The following is a 21,863-nucleotide window of genomic DNA, read 5'->3' as shown; positions in this document are numbered from 1 at the left end:
GTCAAGAAGGTAGAAGAAATTTACTATCTTTGAGGGAACAATCTATCTTGCTTTTGATGGTTTCCAATCCTAAGATCTATAAAGCTAACCAATGAAATTCAAGAGAAAAAAAAAAAAAAAATTAAAGCTTTAAAGTCTATTTATTAGGTAAAGTTTTTAAATTCAATATTTTAACTCCTAAAGTTTTGAAATAATTATTTATTTGATTATTATTATTATTATTTATTTATTTATTATTATTATTATTTTTTTGTTACTATAGTTAATGGAAGGTTGGCGTGACATTTCTTTATTTAAATTAAATATTTTTTTATTATTAGTTTTTTTTCTTCTTTGTCTCTCTTTCCATCTCGAGTCCGCCACTATCACTCTCCACCATACTTCTTTATTTTCGGTTAGGAATCACGACTCTCCACAATGGTATGATATTGTTCATTTTGAGTATAAGCTCTGATGGCTTTAATTTGAGCTTCCTCAAAAGACATCGTACCAATGGTACTTTATAACCCTAAATTAGCAAATATGAGACTCACTCCCAACAATCTGCTCACTCCCAACAATTCTCCCCGGCTTATGGAGCTCTCGAACAGTCTCCCCTTAATTGAGGCTTGACTCCTTTCTCTAGAGCCCTCGAACAAAGTATACTATCTGTTCAACACGTTAGTCACTTTTTTACTACACCTTTGAGGCTCACAATCTTTGTTCGATAGTTGAGGATTCTATTATCATGGCTAAGTTTAGGGCATGACTTTGATACCATGTTAGAAATCAATACTCTCCACAATGGTATGATATTGTCCACTTTGAGCATAAGCTATCATAGCTTTGCTTTCGACTTCCCCAATGTAGCTCATACCAATGGAGATGCATTTCTTTACTTATAACCCATGATCATTCCCTAAATTAGCCAATGTGGAACTCACTCTCAACAATCCTCAACATTTTATCCGTGAAGGGAGAAATCTCAATATTTCAGATCGAGGAATAAAGAGGCATTGAGCGACATAGAGAGAGAAATATAGAAGTAGAGATGTCCACAGGGCGGAGACGAGAAGCCTTCCTCGTCTCTCTCCATGGCCTATTTCATCTCCATCTATCTCTACAATTATTGAACAATTTTGACCTATAAGTGAATATGAGAATATATCAAAGGATATATCACCAATTTAGATGGATGAACGGGTAATTCTATGAATACAACGAAAATTTTGAAAACCTCTATCCGTTCGAAATAACTTAAGTTTTTCGATACAAATCATATCGAGTGTCTACCAACTACAATAATCAAATCATAATAAAATCCTACGTCTTTTATACAATAAGCTAAGCTACACCTGTCGTATTATGGTTTTTGAAATTGTTATCTTATCAATGTATTATATTGGTATAATTCATGTCACTGATATCACAATGATTAACGATGATACGAAAACCTAAATGAATTTGTTTTCAAATTAGTTCATTTATAACGATTGTGTTATATTTGTTATAACTTAGTAAATAAATCAGTCGTGTGAAAGTCGAAATTTGCAGACAGTTTTTGGATGCTCGAACTTGATAAATGTGTTAGCAAATAAGAGCCTTTGAAAATAATGTTATAAGTTAAAACGAATAAATAAGAAAGTATTTAAGTTTAAGAGACATTTTAATATTTTAGCGATTAATTAAACGAAGGAAAAAGTTTATTTCCACTTTACCCGCCCAATTCCTTTCCCTCTCTCCTCCGCCGCAGAACCCCACCTATTGCTCCTTCTCTGCCGCTCGCCGGGACGCCACCACCGCCACTTATTCTTTCTTCTCCTTCTATTTCCCTCTCTGCTGCAATCTCACGCCGCCACGTTAACCACCGTCTTCTGCCGCAGTCCCTTCCTTGTTCTCTCGCCGTTGAGGTCTGTTCTGATTTGAAATCCTTCCAAGTCCAGGGATTCCAAATAGAAACTAGAAAATTTCAGGGAAAATGGAAGCTGAAGATCTTCCAGAAGCAAAGGCAGCCCTCAGCCTCCTCCGTAGTAGACTCTGCAACACTAGTTTCTACTTCAAGCCTCCATCCGATTCTTCTGATAGCAATTACAGGTACAAGTCTTTTTTTCCCGCCTGTCTCATTCACCCATGCGGTTATCGCGAATGGAGATATACAGTAGTGCTCGAGTTTTCTAGTCGAAACTAATTTTCCTCCATAAGAATGTAACACTAAGCCTAACAAACGTATACTCATTGGTTTTCGTTCTTCTTTCCTTCTCGAGTTATTCTTTTCCCTTTTGCATTTTCTTTTGAAGGGAACAAAATTTCTTGTTCAATTGAAATGAAGTGTTTTTGGTATGGTATCTTCAGCAAATTGAAGTTTATAATATCCAGTTCGGTGGCTGAAGCGTGCAATAATTCGATCCTGCTTCTCGGCCCTCGGGGTTCAGGGAAAATGGCGGTATGTGAAAGTGAAACTATTGGTATTCAAATTGCTTTGGCATTTTTTAGATTTAGCTTATGGTTTCATGAAATTATTTTCATGATCCTTTTTATGTATGAACTTTGCGCATTTTAGGTGCTGGAACTCGTTCTGCAAGATCTATTACTAGAATATCCCGATATGATTACCGTGGTAGGCCTTTGACCGATTCTCTGACTCATTTTCCTTTCAAAAGTTTCGCAAGTGTTTATCAATTTTTATTGCAGGGCATTGAAATAAACAAACTGCATATTAATCACTGATGCATATACTTGGTTTAAAGAAACAATGTGTATAAGTTTCAAAATCGAACCCCTTTTGAGGAGAAAAATTTGGCCGCTTAATAGAGAATATGTTATCGATGAGGCTTAGGCGCGTTAACTTTGTTTAAAACAATAAAAAAAAAAGTTTAGAAACGTTAGAGCTACTTAGTTTATGAATGTTCAACATGTGTTTCAAAAGCTTTGATAGGTACTTTTAAAGGGCTTCTTCTTATTTTTGGCAGATAAGGTTGAGTGGCCTTTTGCATTGTGATGACAATGGTGCTTTCAAGGTTGAACTCTCTCTCTCTCTCTCTGTTTGGCATGAACTGAGAAGTGTAAAATCATTTTTGGATATCCAAAATTAATTTTTGTTAGAAAAATCTGCATCTTGAAGTCAGAATTCTTGTTCATAGTCAAAGAATGATCTATTTTTATCTTTTTTATTCTTTGAACACCTGACTTGCCGTTGACAATCAGGAGATTGCTAGGCAGCTTTGCTCGGAGTATCAATTGTTGTTCTCAAAAATGGTAAGACACACTGTCTATTTTATCTATATTTATGCAATCAAGACACATTCTGGTTTATTGATATGGACATGATATGATATAGGCATCCTTCGACGATAACTCCCAGTTTATGATAGCTATGCTACGGTAAGTTATCTGCTAGATTTCACTTATGTAAATTGCTTGAAGTTTTGCTAAAGCCATGGATTTTTATGCTTAGGGAGTGTGGCTTGGCTCACAAGACAATTGTTTTTGTACTGGATGAATTTGATCTTTTTGCACAAGTAAGATTCCACCATCCTGCGCTGATATCTACTTTTTTCAATTTTCAGACACCATCATTTGGTGTTCATTTTTATAATGGGTCTGACTTAAACTCAATGATATCTTTGGTCAAATATTGGGATTCCAGAGTCCATAGAGTTGAAATTTTGTTAGTCAAGGAGAAGTTCTCTAATTATACCCGATATGTGCTTTATACTATTGGTCATTTCAGGGGAAACAAAGGTTACTTTATAGTTTGCTAGATGCCATGCAATCAGTGTCATCACAAGCTGTTGTTATTGGGATCAGTTGTCGATTGGTAAGTTGTCTCAACATTGTATCCATTCCCTTTTGAAAAGTGAGGGTAAAAGATATATTGAGAGTTAGCTTCTTTCCATTTTCATTGTTTTGGTTCTATTGTATGATTAGAGTGTCTCGAGCGTATATTTTTTATAAAATTAAATTACTAACAGTGTGAATTGTTTATCCAGGATGCTGATCAGCTACTCGAGAAAAGAGTAAGATCTCGTTTCTCCCATAGAAAGCTATTATTTCTTCCTCCCTGCAAGGAAGATGTGGAGAGGTAATTTGTCGTGAACTTATCATTAGTTTTGTTATAATTGTTTTCTCATAATATGGTAATGCAGATTGCTGGAGCACATTTTAACATTGCCAATCGACTCAGACCTTCCTCACGACTACATTGTTAAATTTAATGCAAAGCTTCATGTATCCTTTTTGTGATTGTATATCTTATGGCAGTAACGACGTAGAAAGAGTATTTTAGACATATGGTAGTAGACTTCAGGATTCATCAATATTAGCAATCTCAAAATAACGTTGATGAGCAAACATCAAAATTAGCCACCTGCTAAAAATTAAGCTTGCCGTTTTCCAGGATTCATTAATAATCCAGTTTATTAATTCCGTTACCTCATAAAAAACATGACCCCAAAGCTCAATCAGCTATGAACATACTGGAGGTTGCTTTGAAGTCGTTATTGTTGCAAACGGTTGACTAATATCTTATGGATGCCATTAACGTTAACTTGTGCATGCAAAACAATTTTGTGAGGAATATTTGATCCTTTTCAAACTTTTTAAACATAGTTTCCTACTGGTGGAGTACTTGACATTTTGCAGAATATGTTAGCAGATGAGAGATTCAAAAAGATCATTAACACTTATTTGGACTCTGATTCGACTGTCAAACAATTAGTGAGATATCTGTAAGTTCTTCTGTTATGATGCCTCAAGTAATGATTAACGTTCAACGTCCATCCTAGGTTAAACTTACAGTGAAATGTCATGACATTTAGGTTTTGTGCCATATCAAAGATGAACTTGAAATCTGGCATGCTGACTCTTGAGAATTTTGAACATGCTCTTTCAAATATTCAGAGGCAGCCAAAGCAGGAATGTATAAAAGGTTCGAGAATTTACTTTTCTCATCCTCATTCTGTAGTCAACTTTAATCAAGTATGTCCATGGAATCATTAATAAATTCTTGATGATGAGTAATTTTTTTATTTGAAAAAGATTTGTCAGATGTGAGAGGCTCACCACCCTGTTCATGGAATTTACTTAGATTATGTAGATTTTGTTTGTTTTTAATACAATAAATCCCTTGAATGTTGTTTCTGTGTCTTCACACCAATTACTAGAACATGTCCTAACATTTGCAGTAAAAAAATTCTAAGCATTTTTGTTGAGTTATGATGCTTTTTAAGTTTTTTCCCCATACTTCATCTTTCCATTTCTTCTGTTCTTGTGATTTTTCAATGATATGCAGAATCTTCATTTTTTTTTCTTGCTTATAGGTTACATTGTTCTTTTATTGTATCAGACTAATTACATTTCTTTCTCCTCAGTAGCAAGTTAAGTACTTATTGGACTTTTTGTAGCAGATTGTTCCATATTGGAGCTCTATATTCTGGTATGCATGAAAAGGTTGGAAGTTAAGGAACAGAATTCGTACAACTTCAATTCTGTAATGAAAGGTGCACTTATGTTCATCTTCTCGTTGTTTCATTGGAACTTTGCAAGATTTACAAGCATTCTTCAAAATGTTTTTATTATTGAATGTGACAGAGTACAAAAGCATACACGATTCATTCCAGACGTCTGATTATTATTCGCGAAGCGTATGCTTACGGGTATCTTGGAGCTGAACAAACTTGTTTACATTTGGCGTTTTTTTAGCTTCCTTCTAGGTTGGGTTGGGTTCTATATTTATTTTTTGACCAGAAAGTTCCCTGGAGTTATATGCAGGCTTTTGAGCACCTTCTACAGCGTGAGTTAATCTGCTTCACTGACAACCGTGGACATAATCAATCAATTGAATTTCGACCAGTCAAGCTGTTAATATCGTCGCCTGAACTTCATCTCGGACTGAAGGCGTATCGTTCTTGTCCTGTAAGTTGTTTCCATTTAAGTGATCTTGTGTTGAGGCATTTGCTTTTGACAAACTGAAAATTTGATTCCTATGGTGAGATTCCACATCGATTGGGGAGGAGAACGAAATATTCTTTATAAGGGTGTGGAAACCTCTCCCTAGCAGACGCGTTTTGAAAACCTTGAGGGTAAGTCCAAAAAGGAAAACCCAAAGAGTACAATATTTGCTAGCAATGGGCTTGAGCGATTACGGTTATGCTATCAACTATGTGTAGATTAGATTTAGAACTGTACTTCCATCATTGTTGTTGACTGAAGATGGCTGGGCGTCTTTCTTATTATGGTTACAGGTCATTCTTCAGAAATTAATGAATTGAGGAGGTGAAGTTCAAACAGCTGAGGGGACTGGATGATCTTCTGGAACTCCAGACCTTTGTCTTGTGCAAGGCAGCTCAGGAGCAGCGGTACGGCCCTTACACGAATGTCTTTTACGATTAGTTTTGGATAGATAATTACTCGGGCCATTTCTTAGGTGGGAGTTTCATTTAATCGAATTATCAGGACTCTTATATTGTAATTATTCTTTAGTGCTGGACGTCTTGACTTCTATCCTATTGAAGTCCGAATCATCAAGTTGAGGCGATATTTAATGAGATCTAAACGAGATTGTTGCTATAATCTAGATGAGTGAGTTGCGACCTATATACTTTGATAGTTTGATATATCGACTTCACCTAGTTTACCTGAAAATTGGTATCAAATGAGGAGGTGTATTTGCTTTAAAGGTTCGAATTCTCGATATTATAAAATAATTTTAAAGCCTAAAAGGGGAAAAAAAAAATCTAAAACGGATAAGGCAGGGAAGGTTATCATGATATTGGCTTTTTACTCACTTTCTAAAATATAAATGAAAATGAAAATCACGATTTAAACTTAAAACATTCATCAACTCGACAAAAGCATACACTGAGTCGACTCAGTTATGAATCCTCGAGTTTGTTCGTAATCTTATTCTTACCCATGTGGTGACTCACTGCCTCGGCTGCCGTGTTCGCTCCTCTCCATACTCGGCTTCATCACGCCTTCCCGAGTTTTTGTCTAATCTTTCTTCCAATTCTTCCGATTAACCTCCGTTTGCGACACTAATCCTTCGATTTCGATGGTGTTTACCGTAGAAATTTGAGGATTCGTGTGTTGATTGTGCAATTTTTTTTTTTTTTTTTTTTTTTTTTGGTGTTCGATTTCGTTTGTTTTGTGTTTTGTTGTTCTCTCTTTGTTCGATTCGATATGATGAGCTATGGAGATAAGGAGGAGGAGGTGGACCTGCACTCGTCTCATGAAGAAATGGAGAGTTTGGTTCTTGACGATCCTCCCGACGGGCAATCTCATGGTAGGAACGGTCAATTGAGTCGGCCGGTGATGATTAATTATGATCCCTTGCTTTCGTCGTCGCCGTCTTATGCAGACCGTCAAAGCCCTGATTCGCCTTTCGATTCGTTTCTTGAACCTCCTTCGTATGCAGAGGCGATTTTCACGTCTTTTGATTCATCATCTAATGGCCGCGATGGAAGCCCTGACTTCTCTTCCACATCCAACGCTTTGAGCTCTGAGTTCTTGAGTATTTCGGTTTCGGATCCGCAGAGAATGGATGAGCTAAACAATTCGTTGGTCCCCGGTGGAAGTGGTTACTACACATATCTGATTACGACGACAACGAATCTACCTGAGTACGGAGGGCCTGGGTCCGAATTTGGTGTTCGAAGGCGGTTCAAGGATGTTGTAGCATTGTCCGATCGATTGCTGGAGTCGTACCGTGGGTTTTTCATACCGATGAGGCCCGACAAGAACGTGGTGGAGAGCCAAATGATGCAAAAGCAGGAGTTTGTGGAGCAGAGGAGGGTTGCATTAGAAAAGTATTTGAGGAAATTAGCATTGCATCCAGTAATTAGGAAAAGTGAGGAGTTGAGAATGTTTCTGGAGGCGAAGGGGTCGTTGCCATTAGTTAGAAGCACTGATGTAGCTTCAAGGATGCTTGATGGAGCGGTGAAGCTGCCGAGGCAGCTGTTTGGGGAACCAGCGGCGGCGGTTGATTTGCAGGAGGTGGTAAAACCTGCAAAAGGGGGCAGAGATTTGTTGAGAATCTTCAAGGAGTTGAAGCAATCAATGACAAACGATTGGGTTGGGTCAAAGCCGATGGTAGTGGAAGAAGATAAGAAGTTCTTAGAGAAGAAAGGGAAATTAATGGACATTGAACAGCAACTTGGCGAGGTCTCTCAACAGGTATGAATCTGGTGCCGTGAAGGTTTTCATACACATCTCTGTCTTGTAAAAACTTGTGAATTATAGATATTATGGCCTTAGGATTAGGAACAGTATAAGCATTTTGAGAAGCTTTTTTAAACCATAGTTTTCTTGCCTGGCACCATTTAAGCACGAAAATGGAACTTATACTAGAAAGTTTAGGATCGAGTTATTGTTAATTCTGAAATACATTGCTGATTGCGCTTAATTTGGATGTGAAATGAAGGATGCTCATTTCTCTATACTTTCTATAATGTTGCATGTCTTACCATTATTTTGAAGGCTGAATCACTGGTGAAAGCTCAGCAAGACATTGGAGAGACAATGGGAGAACTGGGATTAGCATTTGTGAAGCTGTCCAAATTTGAGACTGAAGAAGCTATGCTCGAGTCTCAAAGATTACGAGCTGCTGACATGAAAAATTTGGCCACTGTTGCTGTTAAAGCCAGCAGATTGTATCGAGAACTAAACTCACAAACAGTGAAGCATTTGGTGAGTTCTAAGAAGTATGATGCAATTTGAATTAGTATCTATACATGTAGGCGAGTTTGATAACTCGTAGATGGATTAAAATGTACTATTATCAGTATAGCTTCAAAATGATTGATTAAGTGATTACACTTTAAGTCACCTCAAACTTACCTTCAACACAATTCATGTTATAGCATTATGGCTGCTGTTAAGGCTTTCCATCCAGAAAACTCTTGCTTTGTCCTGGAAAGGAGTCTTTCTCTTACTGATTAGTATTAGAGTTGATGAAGTCCATGAAGGAGATTCACTTCATCAATTATCTTGTCCTTATTTGTATCCAATCATACATTGCAGGATAAGCTTCACGATTATCTTGGAGTTATGTTAGCTGTCAACGGTGCATTTTCTGACCGAGTAAGCGCTCTACTGACCGTTCAGACCCTTTCATCAGATCTATCTTCGTTACATACGAGAATTGAGAGGCTTGAGGCTGCTTCATCCAAGATATTTGGTGGGGACAGATCCAGGTTGCGGAAAATTGAAGAGTTGAAAGATACTTTGCGTATTACAGAGGATGCTAAGACTCGTGCAGTGACAGAATATGATCGGATCAAGGTAGATTACCTCCTGTTTAACCCATTTTTCTTTATATACTTAGCTGGATAATTAAAGATCACATGGAAATCCATACACTTGGCTGTTTGCTTTGAGACATTTAATTGAATTGTGTTGCCTTATAGGTTCACCCATATGTATTTATGTAATTAATTAGCTGAGTCATTTTAGATTGTAATCTTCAAATATTAGAGCTGCTTGAAGTGTTGAGTATGAGTATTAATTTGAGTGCAGGAAAACAATAGGAGTGAGCTTGAGAGGCTCGATAGGGAGATGCAAGAAGACTTCACACATATGTTGAAAGGCTTTGTCCTTAATCAGGTTAGATTCTTTTGACAACCTTTACACCTACGGCAACCCTTTCACTTCGTCGTATATAACTGCTTCGAAGTACCATAATCGAAGTTCATTTTATCAGGTGGGATATGCAGAGAAAATGGCAAATGTTTGGGAGAGTCTTGCAGAAGAAACTAGAGATTACCAGAAAGATCACAGCTGAAAATTTTGGATGTAGTTTTAACAAGGATGTATACTACGAACACGCCTTTTGATTAATGAGGAGTTTCTTGTAGACTTAGCAAGCGGATCAGTGTACGTTATTCTCGTCTTGTAAACTCTTTTGTTCAGCAAATTTATTACGTTTAATAGAAACTACTCGTAAATTTACACGATCTGTGGAAGAATTATTCTCAAATGTGATAGCAAATTTACAGAGAGTGAAGAACTGCTATTCAATAACACACACTTTATGGAAACTAATATAACTAGAATTCTGGTCATTAAATTCTTCCAAGACAAAGACACCCTTAAAAGAATTAAAAGAATCACACAGAAGTCTCTGTTCTATCGTCCTACCCTGCCTGCTGGAAAAGCCCTTTTCACTCGCTTGTTGAAGGGGGACCTCCTCCTCCTCCTCCTCCTCCTCCTCCTCCTCCTCCTCCATCATCCCCAGAACTGGGAGTGGTTTCTGGCCTAATCTCCTCCAGTTGTTGCAGAACTTGTTGAACTTCCGGTCTTGCCGACGGTGAAGGATCGACACAATGCAAAGCGAGTTTCAGAGTGTTTAGTAATTCATCTCCAATGCTAGATGCATCCCTCATCAACTCCAAATCGAAAACTTCATTAGTCCACTCCTCTTTGACTATTGATGCAACCCATTGTGGCAAATCGACACCGTTCATGGCTTCACCCGGGGACTTCCCTGTCAAGAGTTCCAATATGATTACTCCAAGGCTGTAAATGTCGGTTTTCGTATTTGCTTTCTTCAGCTTTGAAAGCTCTGGTGCTCGATACCCGAGTGCCCCTGCTGTTGCTATCACATTTGAGCTTGCGGCTGCTGTCATCAACCTTGACAAGCCAAAATCTGCAATCTTAGCATTTATGTACTCATCAAGTAGAATGTTGCTGGATGTTAGGTTTCCATGAATACTGTTCTCGTGCGCGTGAAGGTGACACAGGCCACGAGTCATACCCTGAGCAATCTTCATCCTCGTCGGCCAATCAATGGATGTGTCCGGGCCACGAGCTGTAGATTTCAAAGAATTTAAGCAAGCAAGCTTACAAGTACGTACATTTTACCTTAAGCTGTGAAATAAAGTATGAAACTTGCAGTTACTTACCGTGCAGGAACGCTGCAAGACTCCCGTTCGGCATGTAATCGAAAACGAGAAGCTTTTCTCCTTTGGGTCCCAAGTAATAAGCTCTTAAAGCTAGAAGATTTGGATGCCTGACCTTGCCAAGAATGTTGACCTCTGCTTCAAATTCTTTCTGGCTCTTGGTGATCTTCTCTCTCAATCTCTTCACTGCAACTTGGTTTCCATCCTCCAATGTGGCCTTGTAAACAGTCCCATAAGTACTCTTTCCCATTATTTCTGCTGTTGCACACAATAGATCATCTGCTGTGAACACCGTTTTCCCGTCGAAATGGACGAGCTTCCCACCGGCATCCCCTCCTCCCACTTCAACTTCACTGCTAGTCGGAGGGACGTCCTTTTTCGGCCTCGCAGCCCCGGCTGCTGCTGCAGCTGCCGCCTCACCACCCTTTTCTTTTGAAGCAGCCCTCTTCCTAATCAAGCAGCACAGCAGTACAAAGAATACTATAACCAATACTAGAAGAAGAGCTCCTGCTACTATGAGTATTATATCTTTAGTACTTAACTTCCGATGTCGAGACACCGAACTTTCTGGTGGAGGAGCTGGAGCTTCTAGAGAAGGAACAGGGGACGGGCACGGAGTCGAACCACTGAACCCACAGAGCTGGATGTTCCCAACAAAGGAACTTGCACTAAATTTTTCGGCGAGAGCCGAAGGAACAGAACCCGAAAGGTTGTTGTACGAGACATTTAAGGATTGAAGACCTTCCAATTCAGCAAGAGAAGCTGGTATTTCTCCACTTAGATTGTTCTGAGATAAATCAAGTTGTTTAAGTGTTGAAATGTTCCCTAAATTTGCAGGAATTTGACCATTGAACCTGTTTCTACTCAAGTTAAGAACAGAGAGATTTCTCAAACTATCAAAACTTTGAGGCATACTTCCATTAAGGAAATTGTTAGAAACATCCAGAGTTTTGAGCAGAGAAAGCCTACTAATTTCTTCTGGAATCCCACCATTCAATCTATTATGGCCAAGAGAAACCACTTGAAGCTCACTTAACTTGCTTAAGGAAGCTGGTATGATACCTGAGAGGAGATTGCCATCAAGAGCCATCGACTTGAGCTGAAACACCTGGTTTCGATCAGTGGCGTCGCCGCCCCAAGAGTCGGGGATTCTGCCTGAGAGATTGTTGTGTTGAAGATCAAGATAAGTAAGCGACACCGATCGAGTTAGACTCATCGGGATCGAACCCGAAAACAAGTTAAAGCTCAAGTTAAGCCAATAAAGCTTGGTGGAATTAGCCAACGTAGGTGGGATAGCTCCGGTGAGCAAATTGTTACTGACATGAAGAGTTTGAAGCAGAGGACAAAGCCCCAATGATGCCGGAATGGAACCCGAAAATCGATTGTTGAACAACTGAACGCCTCGAAGATTTGGAAGAAGTCCTAATGAAGAAGGGATTGATCCACCAATGAAGTTGTCATGTAAGCTGAGCTTCCTAAGGGCCTGAAGTTGGCCGATCTTATCAGTGATTCTACCTCCCAAGCCCTTCCATGGAAGCTGAATAACAATAACCTGTCCCTTAGCACATTTAATCCCAACCCAACCACCAGAACAAGCCCCAAATCCACTATCGTTCCAACTTTTCAAGAACCCTTTAGGATCATCAAGCTCCTGCTTAAACGCCTGAAGGGATTGGAAATCAGCCTGTGTGACAACCACACCATCCCAATCTTGGCTCAAAGCAGGTCGAATGGTGACCAAATTAAGCAACAAAAAGAACAAACCCAATCCAAAACGAAACCCATTAGGGTTTTTTCTCAGAATCTTCCATTTTTCCTGCTCCTTTCCTGAAGAACAGAACCCATCAGCAGCGGCCTGAGTAAACAAAACATGAAAATCCGGAAGTGGGTGTCTCGAACAAGAGTTGGAATCACATGGGGTTTGGATTTCATCCATAGAAAACGTAAAGAAGAGGAAAGAAAAGGTTGAAAGAAGATGAGAATGGAAGAAAAGAGAGGGGCATAGGGAAAGAAGAATGAAACAGAGGAAGGAGGGGAAGGCGTTTAAGGGTTTTGTAGAGAGAAGAAGAAGTGGGTTTTGGGGAAGGGAAGGGCACGTGAATACCTGAGAATAAAACGAGCGAGGGACACAAATGTCAGGTGGATGCAATAAGGGACCAGAGGCTCTTCCTCTGCTTCTCTCTCTCTCTCTCTCTCTCTCTCTCTTGTTTGATGGGCTTAACGGCTAGTTTTTTTTTTTTTTTTTTTGGTTCTGAAACTGTTTGTGTTCTCAAGGTTTTGGCTTGTTTTATATTTTTGGGGCTCATTGAACATGGCGGTAGAGAGAGAGGGAAGAGAGAGAGAGTTTTGGGGGGTTTTTTAGTGGCATCACCGCTCCTCCAACGGCTATGTCCCTGTGTGTTTCAGTGATGGGGATCCACCAGCTGAAGACATGAGTAGATATTTCCTTGGAAATAGTGTCAAATTATTTGAGTTTTTGTTTGTTTAGGACCTCAAAAGGGTGGGTTCCAATCAATTTTTATCCTTACAATTTGGCTGCCATTAACTTTTACCTTCCATTTTTAATTTTTTACCTTTATTTTTGTTTTATAAAAGAAACGAATTTAGTTAATCACTTTTTTTTTTTTTTTTTTTTACTTCAGTAGTAACTGAATTATGACATGTTAAATTATATTTAACAAAAGTGGATAATTTAATAAGGGGTAAGTTTGATTTAGTAAATGGGACCCACCAGCTTGGTGGACAAGATAGTTCCTAGGAAATGGAGTGAAATTCAGAAAGTATGAGAGAGAAGAGATTAGGATCTAAGTTTTATTTAGTTATTTAGTTCAGTTCTTTTTGAAACTCACCCAAATTGGCTTTTCTGATGCCATGTTTTTATTTTATATTTTTTCAACAAAAAAATACTCGTTATTATATTCACTATGTTTGATTCAAAAGATAAAATTATTAATTTCTATTCACTCATGTTGTCTTCTTCTTTTGTTTAATGAAGTTTTGAATTTTATATTTAGATCCTTTTTGGTTTTTTTTTTTTTTTTTTTTTTTTTTTTTTTTTTTTTTTTTTTTTGTTAAGTAGTTTGAAATAATATATAAAAATATCAAGTATGTAATATCTATTTTTGTTTGTTTTAGTAACCTATTTCAGTGTATTCATACACATAATTAATCACTTGCTCCAAACCTAATTCTTTATTATCGTTGTATTAAAAGAAGACAAAATATACTCACTAGCTGTCTCATACACTAATGAGATAACCACTTTTTTGTTGAGATGTTTCAAGATGTTCGAAGTTTGAGATGTTTCAAGATGTTCGAAGTTTGAAATTCAAAGTTTAATGATGCATTGATACTTCTGAGCTTTGGAATATAAGAATCTATCAAATACAAATGAATAGATTTGATGAATGATGGATACTTCGTGAGCTTTTGGGAATACGAGACTTTGATATGACCTGTCATAGTCAAGTTTTATCTTCGTCTCAAAACTGGAAAATTGATGGAAGACACTCACTATCAACTCTTTAGCTACTTAAGAATGGCTCTTCTTCGAGCCAGCGAAACAAATGACAGATGACGGTTGTGGTGCATTGCCTAAGCATGTTAGAACATGCAATTTTCTCTTTTTTTTTTTTTTTTTTTTTTTTTTTGGACATGTCTCATCCCTATACTTTCAAACTATGTTAGAATTATGATTCATTCAAATTTCCTCAACTCCCTCTGTATGTTCCCTTTAAAAATCATTTGTAATTTACCTCTACCAAACTTACTCCATTCCAACATTACAATCCCAAGCCACTACACCAATTCCCATTCACAAATCTCAACAGAAAACAACTCATTAAGAGACCTGCTTAGAAAGCCAAGAGAAACATTTCACATCTTTGCTACCAAAATCAACAACCTTCAAATTTATGCAAGAATATCAATTATTGAGAGTCATTCCAAACAAAGAGTCAAAAGTGGAGGGAGGAACAGACCTGAAGACGGAAGTACCGCACTAATCGTTTTCCCACAAATGCAATAGTGACTAGTTCTTTTATTGTACCTGCTAATCAGCTATCGAACTATCAGCAAATTCAGAGGTCGTCCTTTGAAACTCAAGAAAAGACACTGCTATCTACTCAACTTGTCCAACCAAGTCCTGCAGGAGTGGATGGCAGACTGTATGAACTCAATTCCCCTCATCTACAAAACACAATCACCCACTAGCAAAATTGCAGTTTTGATGATAGGGTTTAATGAAGGCACATCTTTTCTCAATTCAGTGTCTAGCCTAAGGCACCTTGACTTGAATGTGTGATAAAATGCCTTTGCTTCATGAAAGCCAAATACGAGCTCACGACCACTGTGTGCAACCAAAGTAAGTGGCACGATGCTCAAATAATCAGACAAGAAAATGTATGCCTCTACATCCATATGATTCAGTCAATCTCTCGCGTATTTTCCCAGCTATAAATTCTAATGCCAAGTGACTAACAGTTAAGAAAAACGTCAATCAACCAACCTGGTCATTGCTTGTACCCACAATCAACACAAATTTGGGGGGGAACTACGTAGAACTACGTACAAACAGTGCATGTTTCTCAACACTTCCCATCACTTGCAACACTTGTTGCCGCTTCGAGGATTACATGTTCCTAAACTCTCAGACTATTCCACTTTAGTTGCAAGTGATGGGACCTGACGATATACTTCCATTCGTCTACAACACAATCCAATTCTAGCCAAATAAGCTATTTTGGTAGGGCTACGAAAAGCTTGTGGTTGTATCATAAGAAAATCCAACTTATTAAACTAAAACATAAGGTACTTGCAATTCAAACAAATGCTCAGTGCCAGAAAAAGCAGTGAAGACGTGAATTAAAAATGAAGAATGGGATTAAGAAGTGAGATAAACATAGGGGACAAAAAAACAATAGGATCACCCTTACTCTCTTCATTCTCATAATTCTCTCATTATCAATACTTAAAACATTTCATACAAACTACATTTTCCAGAAACTACTCACCACTCTAAAACATTTGTCCACTTACTAAATTCCCACTCCCCCCATATCCTGCCGGCACACTACTGCAAGCTATAACAAAAGAACAATGTATATGCAATATTTTGAAAGAAAGGGCTCTAACCTCGAAGCAAAACTCACAAAAACCTTAGTATGAAATCTATCCACTTAAATGAATTTCTTCACAAACTGATCGCTGTTTCAAAAACCGCGACTTATAAGCCTGAAAGAGAAGTACAGCTACCAAAGGAAAGAACTAATAAAAAGACAAGCTTAGATTATACATTCTAAGATGACTAGAACCCCTCTCCAATCTGAAGATGAACATAAATGACAGTGTAACACCTTCCCAGAAGACCTACTATCCATATTTTTACTGCCGCCCCAAATACACACACCGGTAGTTATACGATATGAAGGGCAGTACATATCCATATTCATCCCTTCCTGCAACTACATAATAGAGTAACATGAAAGGAAACAGTCCCATGCCAACGGATCTATTGACATACTTTGAATTCCATTAGAAGAAAACAAGATCTGACATTAAACATGACCATGATAGCAACGTACATGATAAAGGGGTTCAAAGATTGGCTAATATGAGAGACTAAAGTAAAAGAATTGCGTAATAATCGCCCCAAGTAATACAGACTCCAATTCATGATATTGTATATAGTGAAAACTAAACAAAATTTGATCCATAAATTTGCAACATCTTCAGATACAATCTACATTATGAGAGACCAAACCCTAATCAAGTTCTTACAGATCACAAGAATTCAAACTGAAGAGAGTACAACAGGTAAGCCTAACCCATAGTCAAATTGCCGTCAGTTCGTTCATCAGGCAGCGATCAGGATCTGGCTATACACGCGCTGCAATTGCAGGACCTGCGGCTGAAGCAGCGGAGGCGGCGTTACCGAGAAATGACAGGAATCCTCCATTAACAGGCTCTTGGTCGTCAAGGAAGAGATCCTCTGGAACCCTAAACGCACCGTGAATGCAGACAATTGCAAATCCAATCAACGAAGCCGATATCAGGAGCGATCCAACACTAGTGAGGAAAACCACAATCACAGTCAGAACCCCCAACCCGACCAACGTTTCGAAATCGGAGAAAGTACGGCCGCGAATAACCAACGGCTGGTCGGAAGGACGGAAAATGTAGAGAAAGCTCCAAGCCGCGAGGAGTGAAAGAAGAGTCAAGAGAGAAAACGGGTGGGAAAGGAGAGAAAAGGCTAGAACCAAGGCAAAGAGGGTAATGTAATTGACACGGAAGTATGAGAAGTTCTTGCGGATCCGGGAATAGGCTTCGGAAAGGTTATCGGGACGAGCCATTGAACTCCGATCGACAAGCTCCGTCCATGGGCGACGGTGGGAAAAGCCTTGGCGGACGGAGGAGGTTAAACGGGAGAGAAAAGCGCGGAAGGCAGGGGTGGCGATAGGTGGCTGCGAAGGAGCTCCGGCGGAGGAAATCGGAAGTGTCGGTGGAGAAGCCATCGAATCGAAATCTTGAGTGAGATCTGGCGGTGCGATGTGATATTTACACAGTGGGTTTCCAGAGGAATTTATTTGTTCGTTTGGAGACCCGCGGAAGAAGATGATTTACGCGATCGTGATCAATGTTATATATAGGGTTTAATCTCTAAGTTTTTTGACTAAGGTCAGTCCCTTAATCCAATTACACCCTACTCTTACACCGATACTCATTTCTTAATCAACTACGACTGCACTTCTCTTCTTCTTTATTCTCTTTTCTTGGATCAATTTTCATTCAAACTTAGACTATTTAAGCTTTAGAGAGAGTTAGAAATTCAAAGTTCGTTCTTTCTGACATTTATGCCAAAATTCATCCATAGTGAATTTCTACGTGGTTGAACAAAAATAGCAAATATATATAATATTTTGTTGAAGTGTAAAAAATGAAAGAAAGGTGGGGTACAACATAAAATTGTATTAAATAGGATAGTGAATCAATGATGAAGATAAGATAAACGTTACTAAATTTATAAAATTCATTAGAAAAAAAAGATACCAATTACAAATCTATTTAAGAAGATGCCTTGGTTAACTAGCTTGCTTGTCCCCTAATACAGATCCACCACAAATATATTATCCTTTCTAATTTCAAAAACTGCTTTCACAATTTCTAAATTCAAACACTACAAGTTACCTTACTATATTCCTAACAATAATTGAATCACTAAAACTCTTCCCCAACGAGAAGTTGGGGTAACATTTCCTCTCCCATTTTTAGGATTCGTTGAGGTTTTATATGTATTGAGTGAAGAGTTCTCCCTAATTAAAAAGTGTCTATCTATCAAATCCGATCTTATCAAGTTCTTAATCTTTTTTTCTCTTCATTCTTGATCCCAATGGTCTCAATAATCACCTTTTCAATCGACCTTCCTTCCAAGAATCTTTGCTTTGCTTTGCTTTGCTTTACTTCCATCCATGAAAGAGCCTACAAATATGGGAGAAAGGACCATATTTTTCCTTGCAGAGAAAAGACAGAGAGTTCAATACTTGCATGTTGCCATGGCCTCCTGTAGCTTTCCTGATGTTTATTCCTGGATACTGAACCTACCACCACTTTCTCAATGGAAAACTACTTCCATTTCTACATCCATATGCTCTTCAAGTTCAACCAACTCCTCGCTCAAAATTGTTTCAGCAAAAACCCTTCATTCCCCCCCAACCATTACTTTCTCAGTTACTGCAGATTTCAGCTTTCATATCTCCCTTTGGACATCACAACCATTGAAGACCAGCACAAAAACCTCCAACTTATTGAACAAAGAAAGCATGTCCACTCTCTTGCTTAATTGTGTTCGTGATGTTCTTTACTATGGCTCAAACCATAAACAGAATTCTAGCCATAACCTTCTCAAACTTGACATCACTTCCTCTTTGAAAGATATCTTCAATCACATATTTCTTACCCTCATATTCCTAATCTGCATCTATGAAGCTCCAATCGACCTCCGTTCAAATTGTCTTGTGACTCTCAAGCATCATTTGGCAAATTGTACGTCACGGCAGACATCAAAGGTGCTTATGAAACTGTTGGGGTCTAATCTAGAACAACAATGGATGAGGTCAATAAACCTTGCTATCACCAACTGGATATTGGAACTCAAGTCCAAGGGTCGTACTTTGAAAACACCCTCACCTTTGTTCTCTTATTCACTTTCGACGTATGGGCTGTGGAAAGTTCAACTCTATTGCCCTATCATTGCAATGGATAATATTGAGAACTCGAGCAATCCTTCAACTGATGAAAGATTGCAGTTCTCTTTAAATTATCACCAGCTTGAAGGGGTTCTGCAATTCAATTACAGGGCCGTGACTCGAGAAAAGTGGATTGATCTGAGGGTGCACGTTGATAACATAAGGTATATTGAATTTTGAAGCTAGAACTATCTTTCTTACTGCTAAGAACAAATTCATTCCCTTCCTTACTGACAGTAACAATTAAAATAGAGGCGATTTCTTGAAAAGCAGATGGAAATCTGATCTTACAAGCTATTAGTGTTCAAGATTCACACGTATCTTTGACAATAGAGTTTAAAATGTACACTGGATTTTTACAGGTGTGACATCATTCGGCTTGTGAGCGAGACTCTCTTATCAGAGCGAGGAGTTGGTGGATCAGAAAAGCATTTTCCATCACGAATTTCTCTACAACTCACTCCAACTTTCCATACAAACATAATGAGTGTCTCAGTAAGCAAATCCTCAAACAACCCCAAAGTTGAGATCGGAACTGAAAAAACCTTTGAGGCTGGATTTGAATCTGCAACACCGTTCCCAGGCCTCAAATTAGCAGTAGGGGAGACTGTAATTGTGAGCTTGAAGCCATGGAAATTTGAGCAGTTCGTCCATGGCAATGCTGCAACCCTTAACTGGTACCTTCATGACAGTTCGGATGGGAAAGAGGTGGCCTCCACCAAGCCATCAAAACTTACACTCATAAACCCTAAAGGTTGGTTTCGAGACCGTTACTCGAGCGCCAACAGACCTTTTAACAAACAGGGAGGGGTCATATTTGCAGGAGACGAGTACGGAGAGAGTGTGTGGTGGAAGATTGATGGAAAGGCAAGAGGGAAAACTATGGAGTGGGAGATTAGAGGTTGGATCTGGTTAACTTATTGGCCAAACAAACACAAGACATTTTACACCGAAACTAGGAGGCTGGAATTCAAAGAGATTCTCTATCTTTCAATTCCTTAACCCATAAGAAATCATTAGAAATGGACAGACCAATAGTCGGAGATCACTTTCAGACTTGTTCACTTTCTTTCTTAGTGACAAACATGACAGATCTCTAATTTAAACGTGTTGGCAACTATATTTGACTACATATAGGAATTTCATCATCAGTAAAAGTTTGTATAGGTTCTTTGATAATTGTGTTTTATTGAGTCACTTTTAAACTTTCAATTTCGTCCCTTTTTTTTTTTTTATATAAGAAACAACTACATAAATGATAGAAAATTACAACAAAAGTAGGAAAAGATGGAAGGTCCGCTTCAAAGGAGTTACAAAAATACTCTCCAACTTACAGAGAAAAAAAAGCTATAGAATGAAAAAAAAGGGAGAACATTCACAACAAGAAACACCCTCACCTTTATTCTCTTATTCATTTTCAAAATATAGGCTATGGAAAGTGCAACTCTATTGCCCAGTCATTTTAATGGATCGCATTGAGAACAAAAGCAGTCCTTCAGCTGATGAAAGATTGCAATTTTCTCTAAATTAGCACCAGCTAGGAGTTCTGCAGTTCAATTACGAGGCTTAGGTTCAAGAAAATTGGATTAATCTAAGGGTTCACGTTGACAACATAAGGTATTTTGAACTTCGAAGCTAATTTCTGCCTGCTAAGAACGAATTTCTTCTCTCTCACCCACTAATTGTAATAAAAGAACTACCATCAAATTCTTGAAAAATAGATACCAAACCGATCAAGCTATCAGAAGTAATCGATGAAAAGGATTCTCACGTATCGATGACAATTGAGTTTAACTTCTCTCTCGCACTAAAAGTAACGACTAGAAGCACTTTCTAGATAACTTAATTCCAAAGCTGTTCAAACAAGCTAATTCATATTAAAGATTCTCACGTATCGTTGACCATGGAAATTAAAACGTACCTCCCTCGGATTCTTACAGGTGCAACATCATCCAACTCGTGAACAATACGCTGCTGTCCAAACGAGGAGTCGGCGGATCCAAAAAGCATTTTCCATCACGAATTTCACTGCAACTCACTCCAACTCTACAAACAAACATAATGAGCGTCTCAGTGAGAAAATCACCAGACAACCCTATAACAGAAGTCGGAACTGGAAAAATACTAGAAGCCGGATTGGAAGGCTCAAATCCTTACCTAGGCCTAAAATTAGCAGATGAAGAGATCGAAACAGCGAGCTTAAAGCCATGGAAGTTCCAGCAGCTCGTCCACGGCAGCACCGGAATCCTCAACTGGTACCTCCACGACAGAATTTCTCGAGCGCTTTCCGGCAATGCAAGAAACAGGGAGAGGTGATATTCGCCGGAGACGAGTATGAAGAGAGACTTTGTTGGAAGATTAACGGAGAGGGGAGAGGGAAAAGCACGGAATGGGAGATCAGAGGTTGGATTTGGTTAGCGTATTGGTCAAACAAACACACGACGTTCTACACTGAAACCAGGAGGCTGGAGTTCAAGGAGATTCACCCATTCCATGCTTTTTCCCTCTCCCCTAAACCCTAAACCCTAAACCAGGAGGCTGGAGGTTCAAGGAGATTCTCCATCTTTTCAATTCCTTGGCTTTGAAGAAATCGGTGGAAATGGAAGGAGAATAATGAACAAGGCTTCCGCGCCAACATGACATTAAAAAGGAAAGGTTACGTTAATAAAAAATATAAATTCCCAATTTTCAGTAAATAATTTACAAACATTATGTTTTTCATTTTTAATATAATTTATATTAAAAA

General features: G+C 38.5%; 5 protein-coding genes and 1 pseudogene across 6 annotated transcripts; 4 read left to right on the top strand and 2 right to left on the bottom strand.

Annotated features, from left to right (window-relative positions):
• Window positions 1-1,655: 1,655 nt before the first annotated feature.
• Window positions 1,656-6,549, top strand: ORC4 (origin recognition complex subunit 4). Of its 2 annotated transcripts, none has more exons than XM_023680753.2 (16): window positions 1,656-2,073; window positions 2,332-2,422; window positions 2,540-2,596; window positions 2,949-2,996; window positions 3,184-3,234; window positions 3,317-3,360; window positions 3,434-3,497; window positions 3,710-3,796; window positions 3,969-4,060; window positions 4,125-4,206; window positions 4,621-4,706; window positions 4,797-4,906; window positions 5,385-5,477; window positions 5,569-5,633; window positions 5,749-5,892; window positions 6,222-6,549. In XM_023680753.2, the coding sequence occupies exons 1-16, from the start codon at window positions 1,958-1,960 to the stop codon at window positions 6,246-6,248; spliced, it is 1,257 nt and encodes a 418-aa protein (XP_023536521.1). In that variant the 5' UTR covers window positions 1,656-1,957; the 3' UTR covers window positions 6,249-6,549. The 2 variants fall into 2 exon arrangements, with proteins under 2 accessions (XP_023536521.1, XP_086984445.1); XM_087128319.1 differs by having other exon boundaries at window positions 2,277-2,422.
• A 247-nt stretch (window positions 6,550-6,796) lies between these two features.
• LOC111797661 (sorting nexin 2B) lies at window positions 6,797-9,929 on the top strand. Its single transcript, XM_087128314.1, has 5 exons — window positions 6,797-8,151; window positions 8,455-8,664; window positions 8,998-9,258; window positions 9,493-9,579; window positions 9,677-9,929. The coding sequence occupies exons 1-5, from the start codon at window positions 7,159-7,161 to the stop codon at window positions 9,755-9,757; spliced, it is 1,632 nt and encodes a 543-aa protein (XP_086984440.1). The 5' UTR covers window positions 6,797-7,158; the 3' UTR covers window positions 9,758-9,929.
• A 4-nt stretch (window positions 9,930-9,933) lies between these two features.
• On the bottom strand, window positions 9,934-12,810 carry LOC111797656 (putative leucine-rich repeat receptor-like protein kinase IMK3). Its single transcript, XM_023680727.2, has 2 exons — window positions 10,878-12,810; window positions 9,934-10,783 (listed from the first exon to the last, which is right to left on the bottom strand). Exons 1-2 carry the CDS (start codon window positions 12,808-12,810, stop codon window positions 10,137-10,139), a joined length of 2,580 nt encoding a protein of 859 aa, XP_023536495.2. The 3' UTR covers window positions 9,934-10,136.
• Window positions 12,811-16,486: 3,676 nt separating this feature from the next.
• Window positions 16,487-17,732, bottom strand: LOC111797645 (PRA1 family protein B3). The gene has a single exon (XM_023680715.2). The coding sequence runs from the start codon at window positions 17,384-17,386 to the stop codon at window positions 16,751-16,753; it is 636 nt and encodes a 211-aa protein (XP_023536483.1). The 5' UTR covers window positions 17,387-17,732; the 3' UTR covers window positions 16,487-16,750.
• A 692-nt stretch (window positions 17,733-18,424) lies between these two features.
• LOC111797638 (uncharacterized) lies at window positions 18,425-20,120 on the top strand. Its single transcript, XM_023680705.2, has 2 exons — window positions 18,425-19,281; window positions 19,480-20,120. Exons 1-2 carry the CDS (start codon window positions 18,425-18,427, stop codon window positions 20,117-20,119), a joined length of 1,497 nt encoding a protein of 498 aa, XP_023536473.2. The 3' UTR covers window position 20,120.
• Window positions 20,121-20,871: 751 nt separating this feature from the next.
• LOC111806482 (uncharacterized) lies at window positions 20,872-21,818 on the top strand (annotated as a pseudogene).
• Window positions 21,819-21,863: the final 45 nt, after the last annotated feature.

The sequence above is a fragment of the Cucurbita pepo genome, chromosome 1, assembly GCF_057944985.1.
Source record: "Cucurbita pepo subsp. pepo isolate OVF chromosome 1, ASM5794498v1, whole genome shotgun sequence".
NCBI lineage: Eukaryota > Viridiplantae > Streptophyta > Magnoliopsida > Cucurbitales > Cucurbitaceae > Cucurbita > Cucurbita pepo.
Note: the sequence above shows the minus strand (reverse complement) of the source record. Positions and strands in the feature narration are given on the sequence as shown.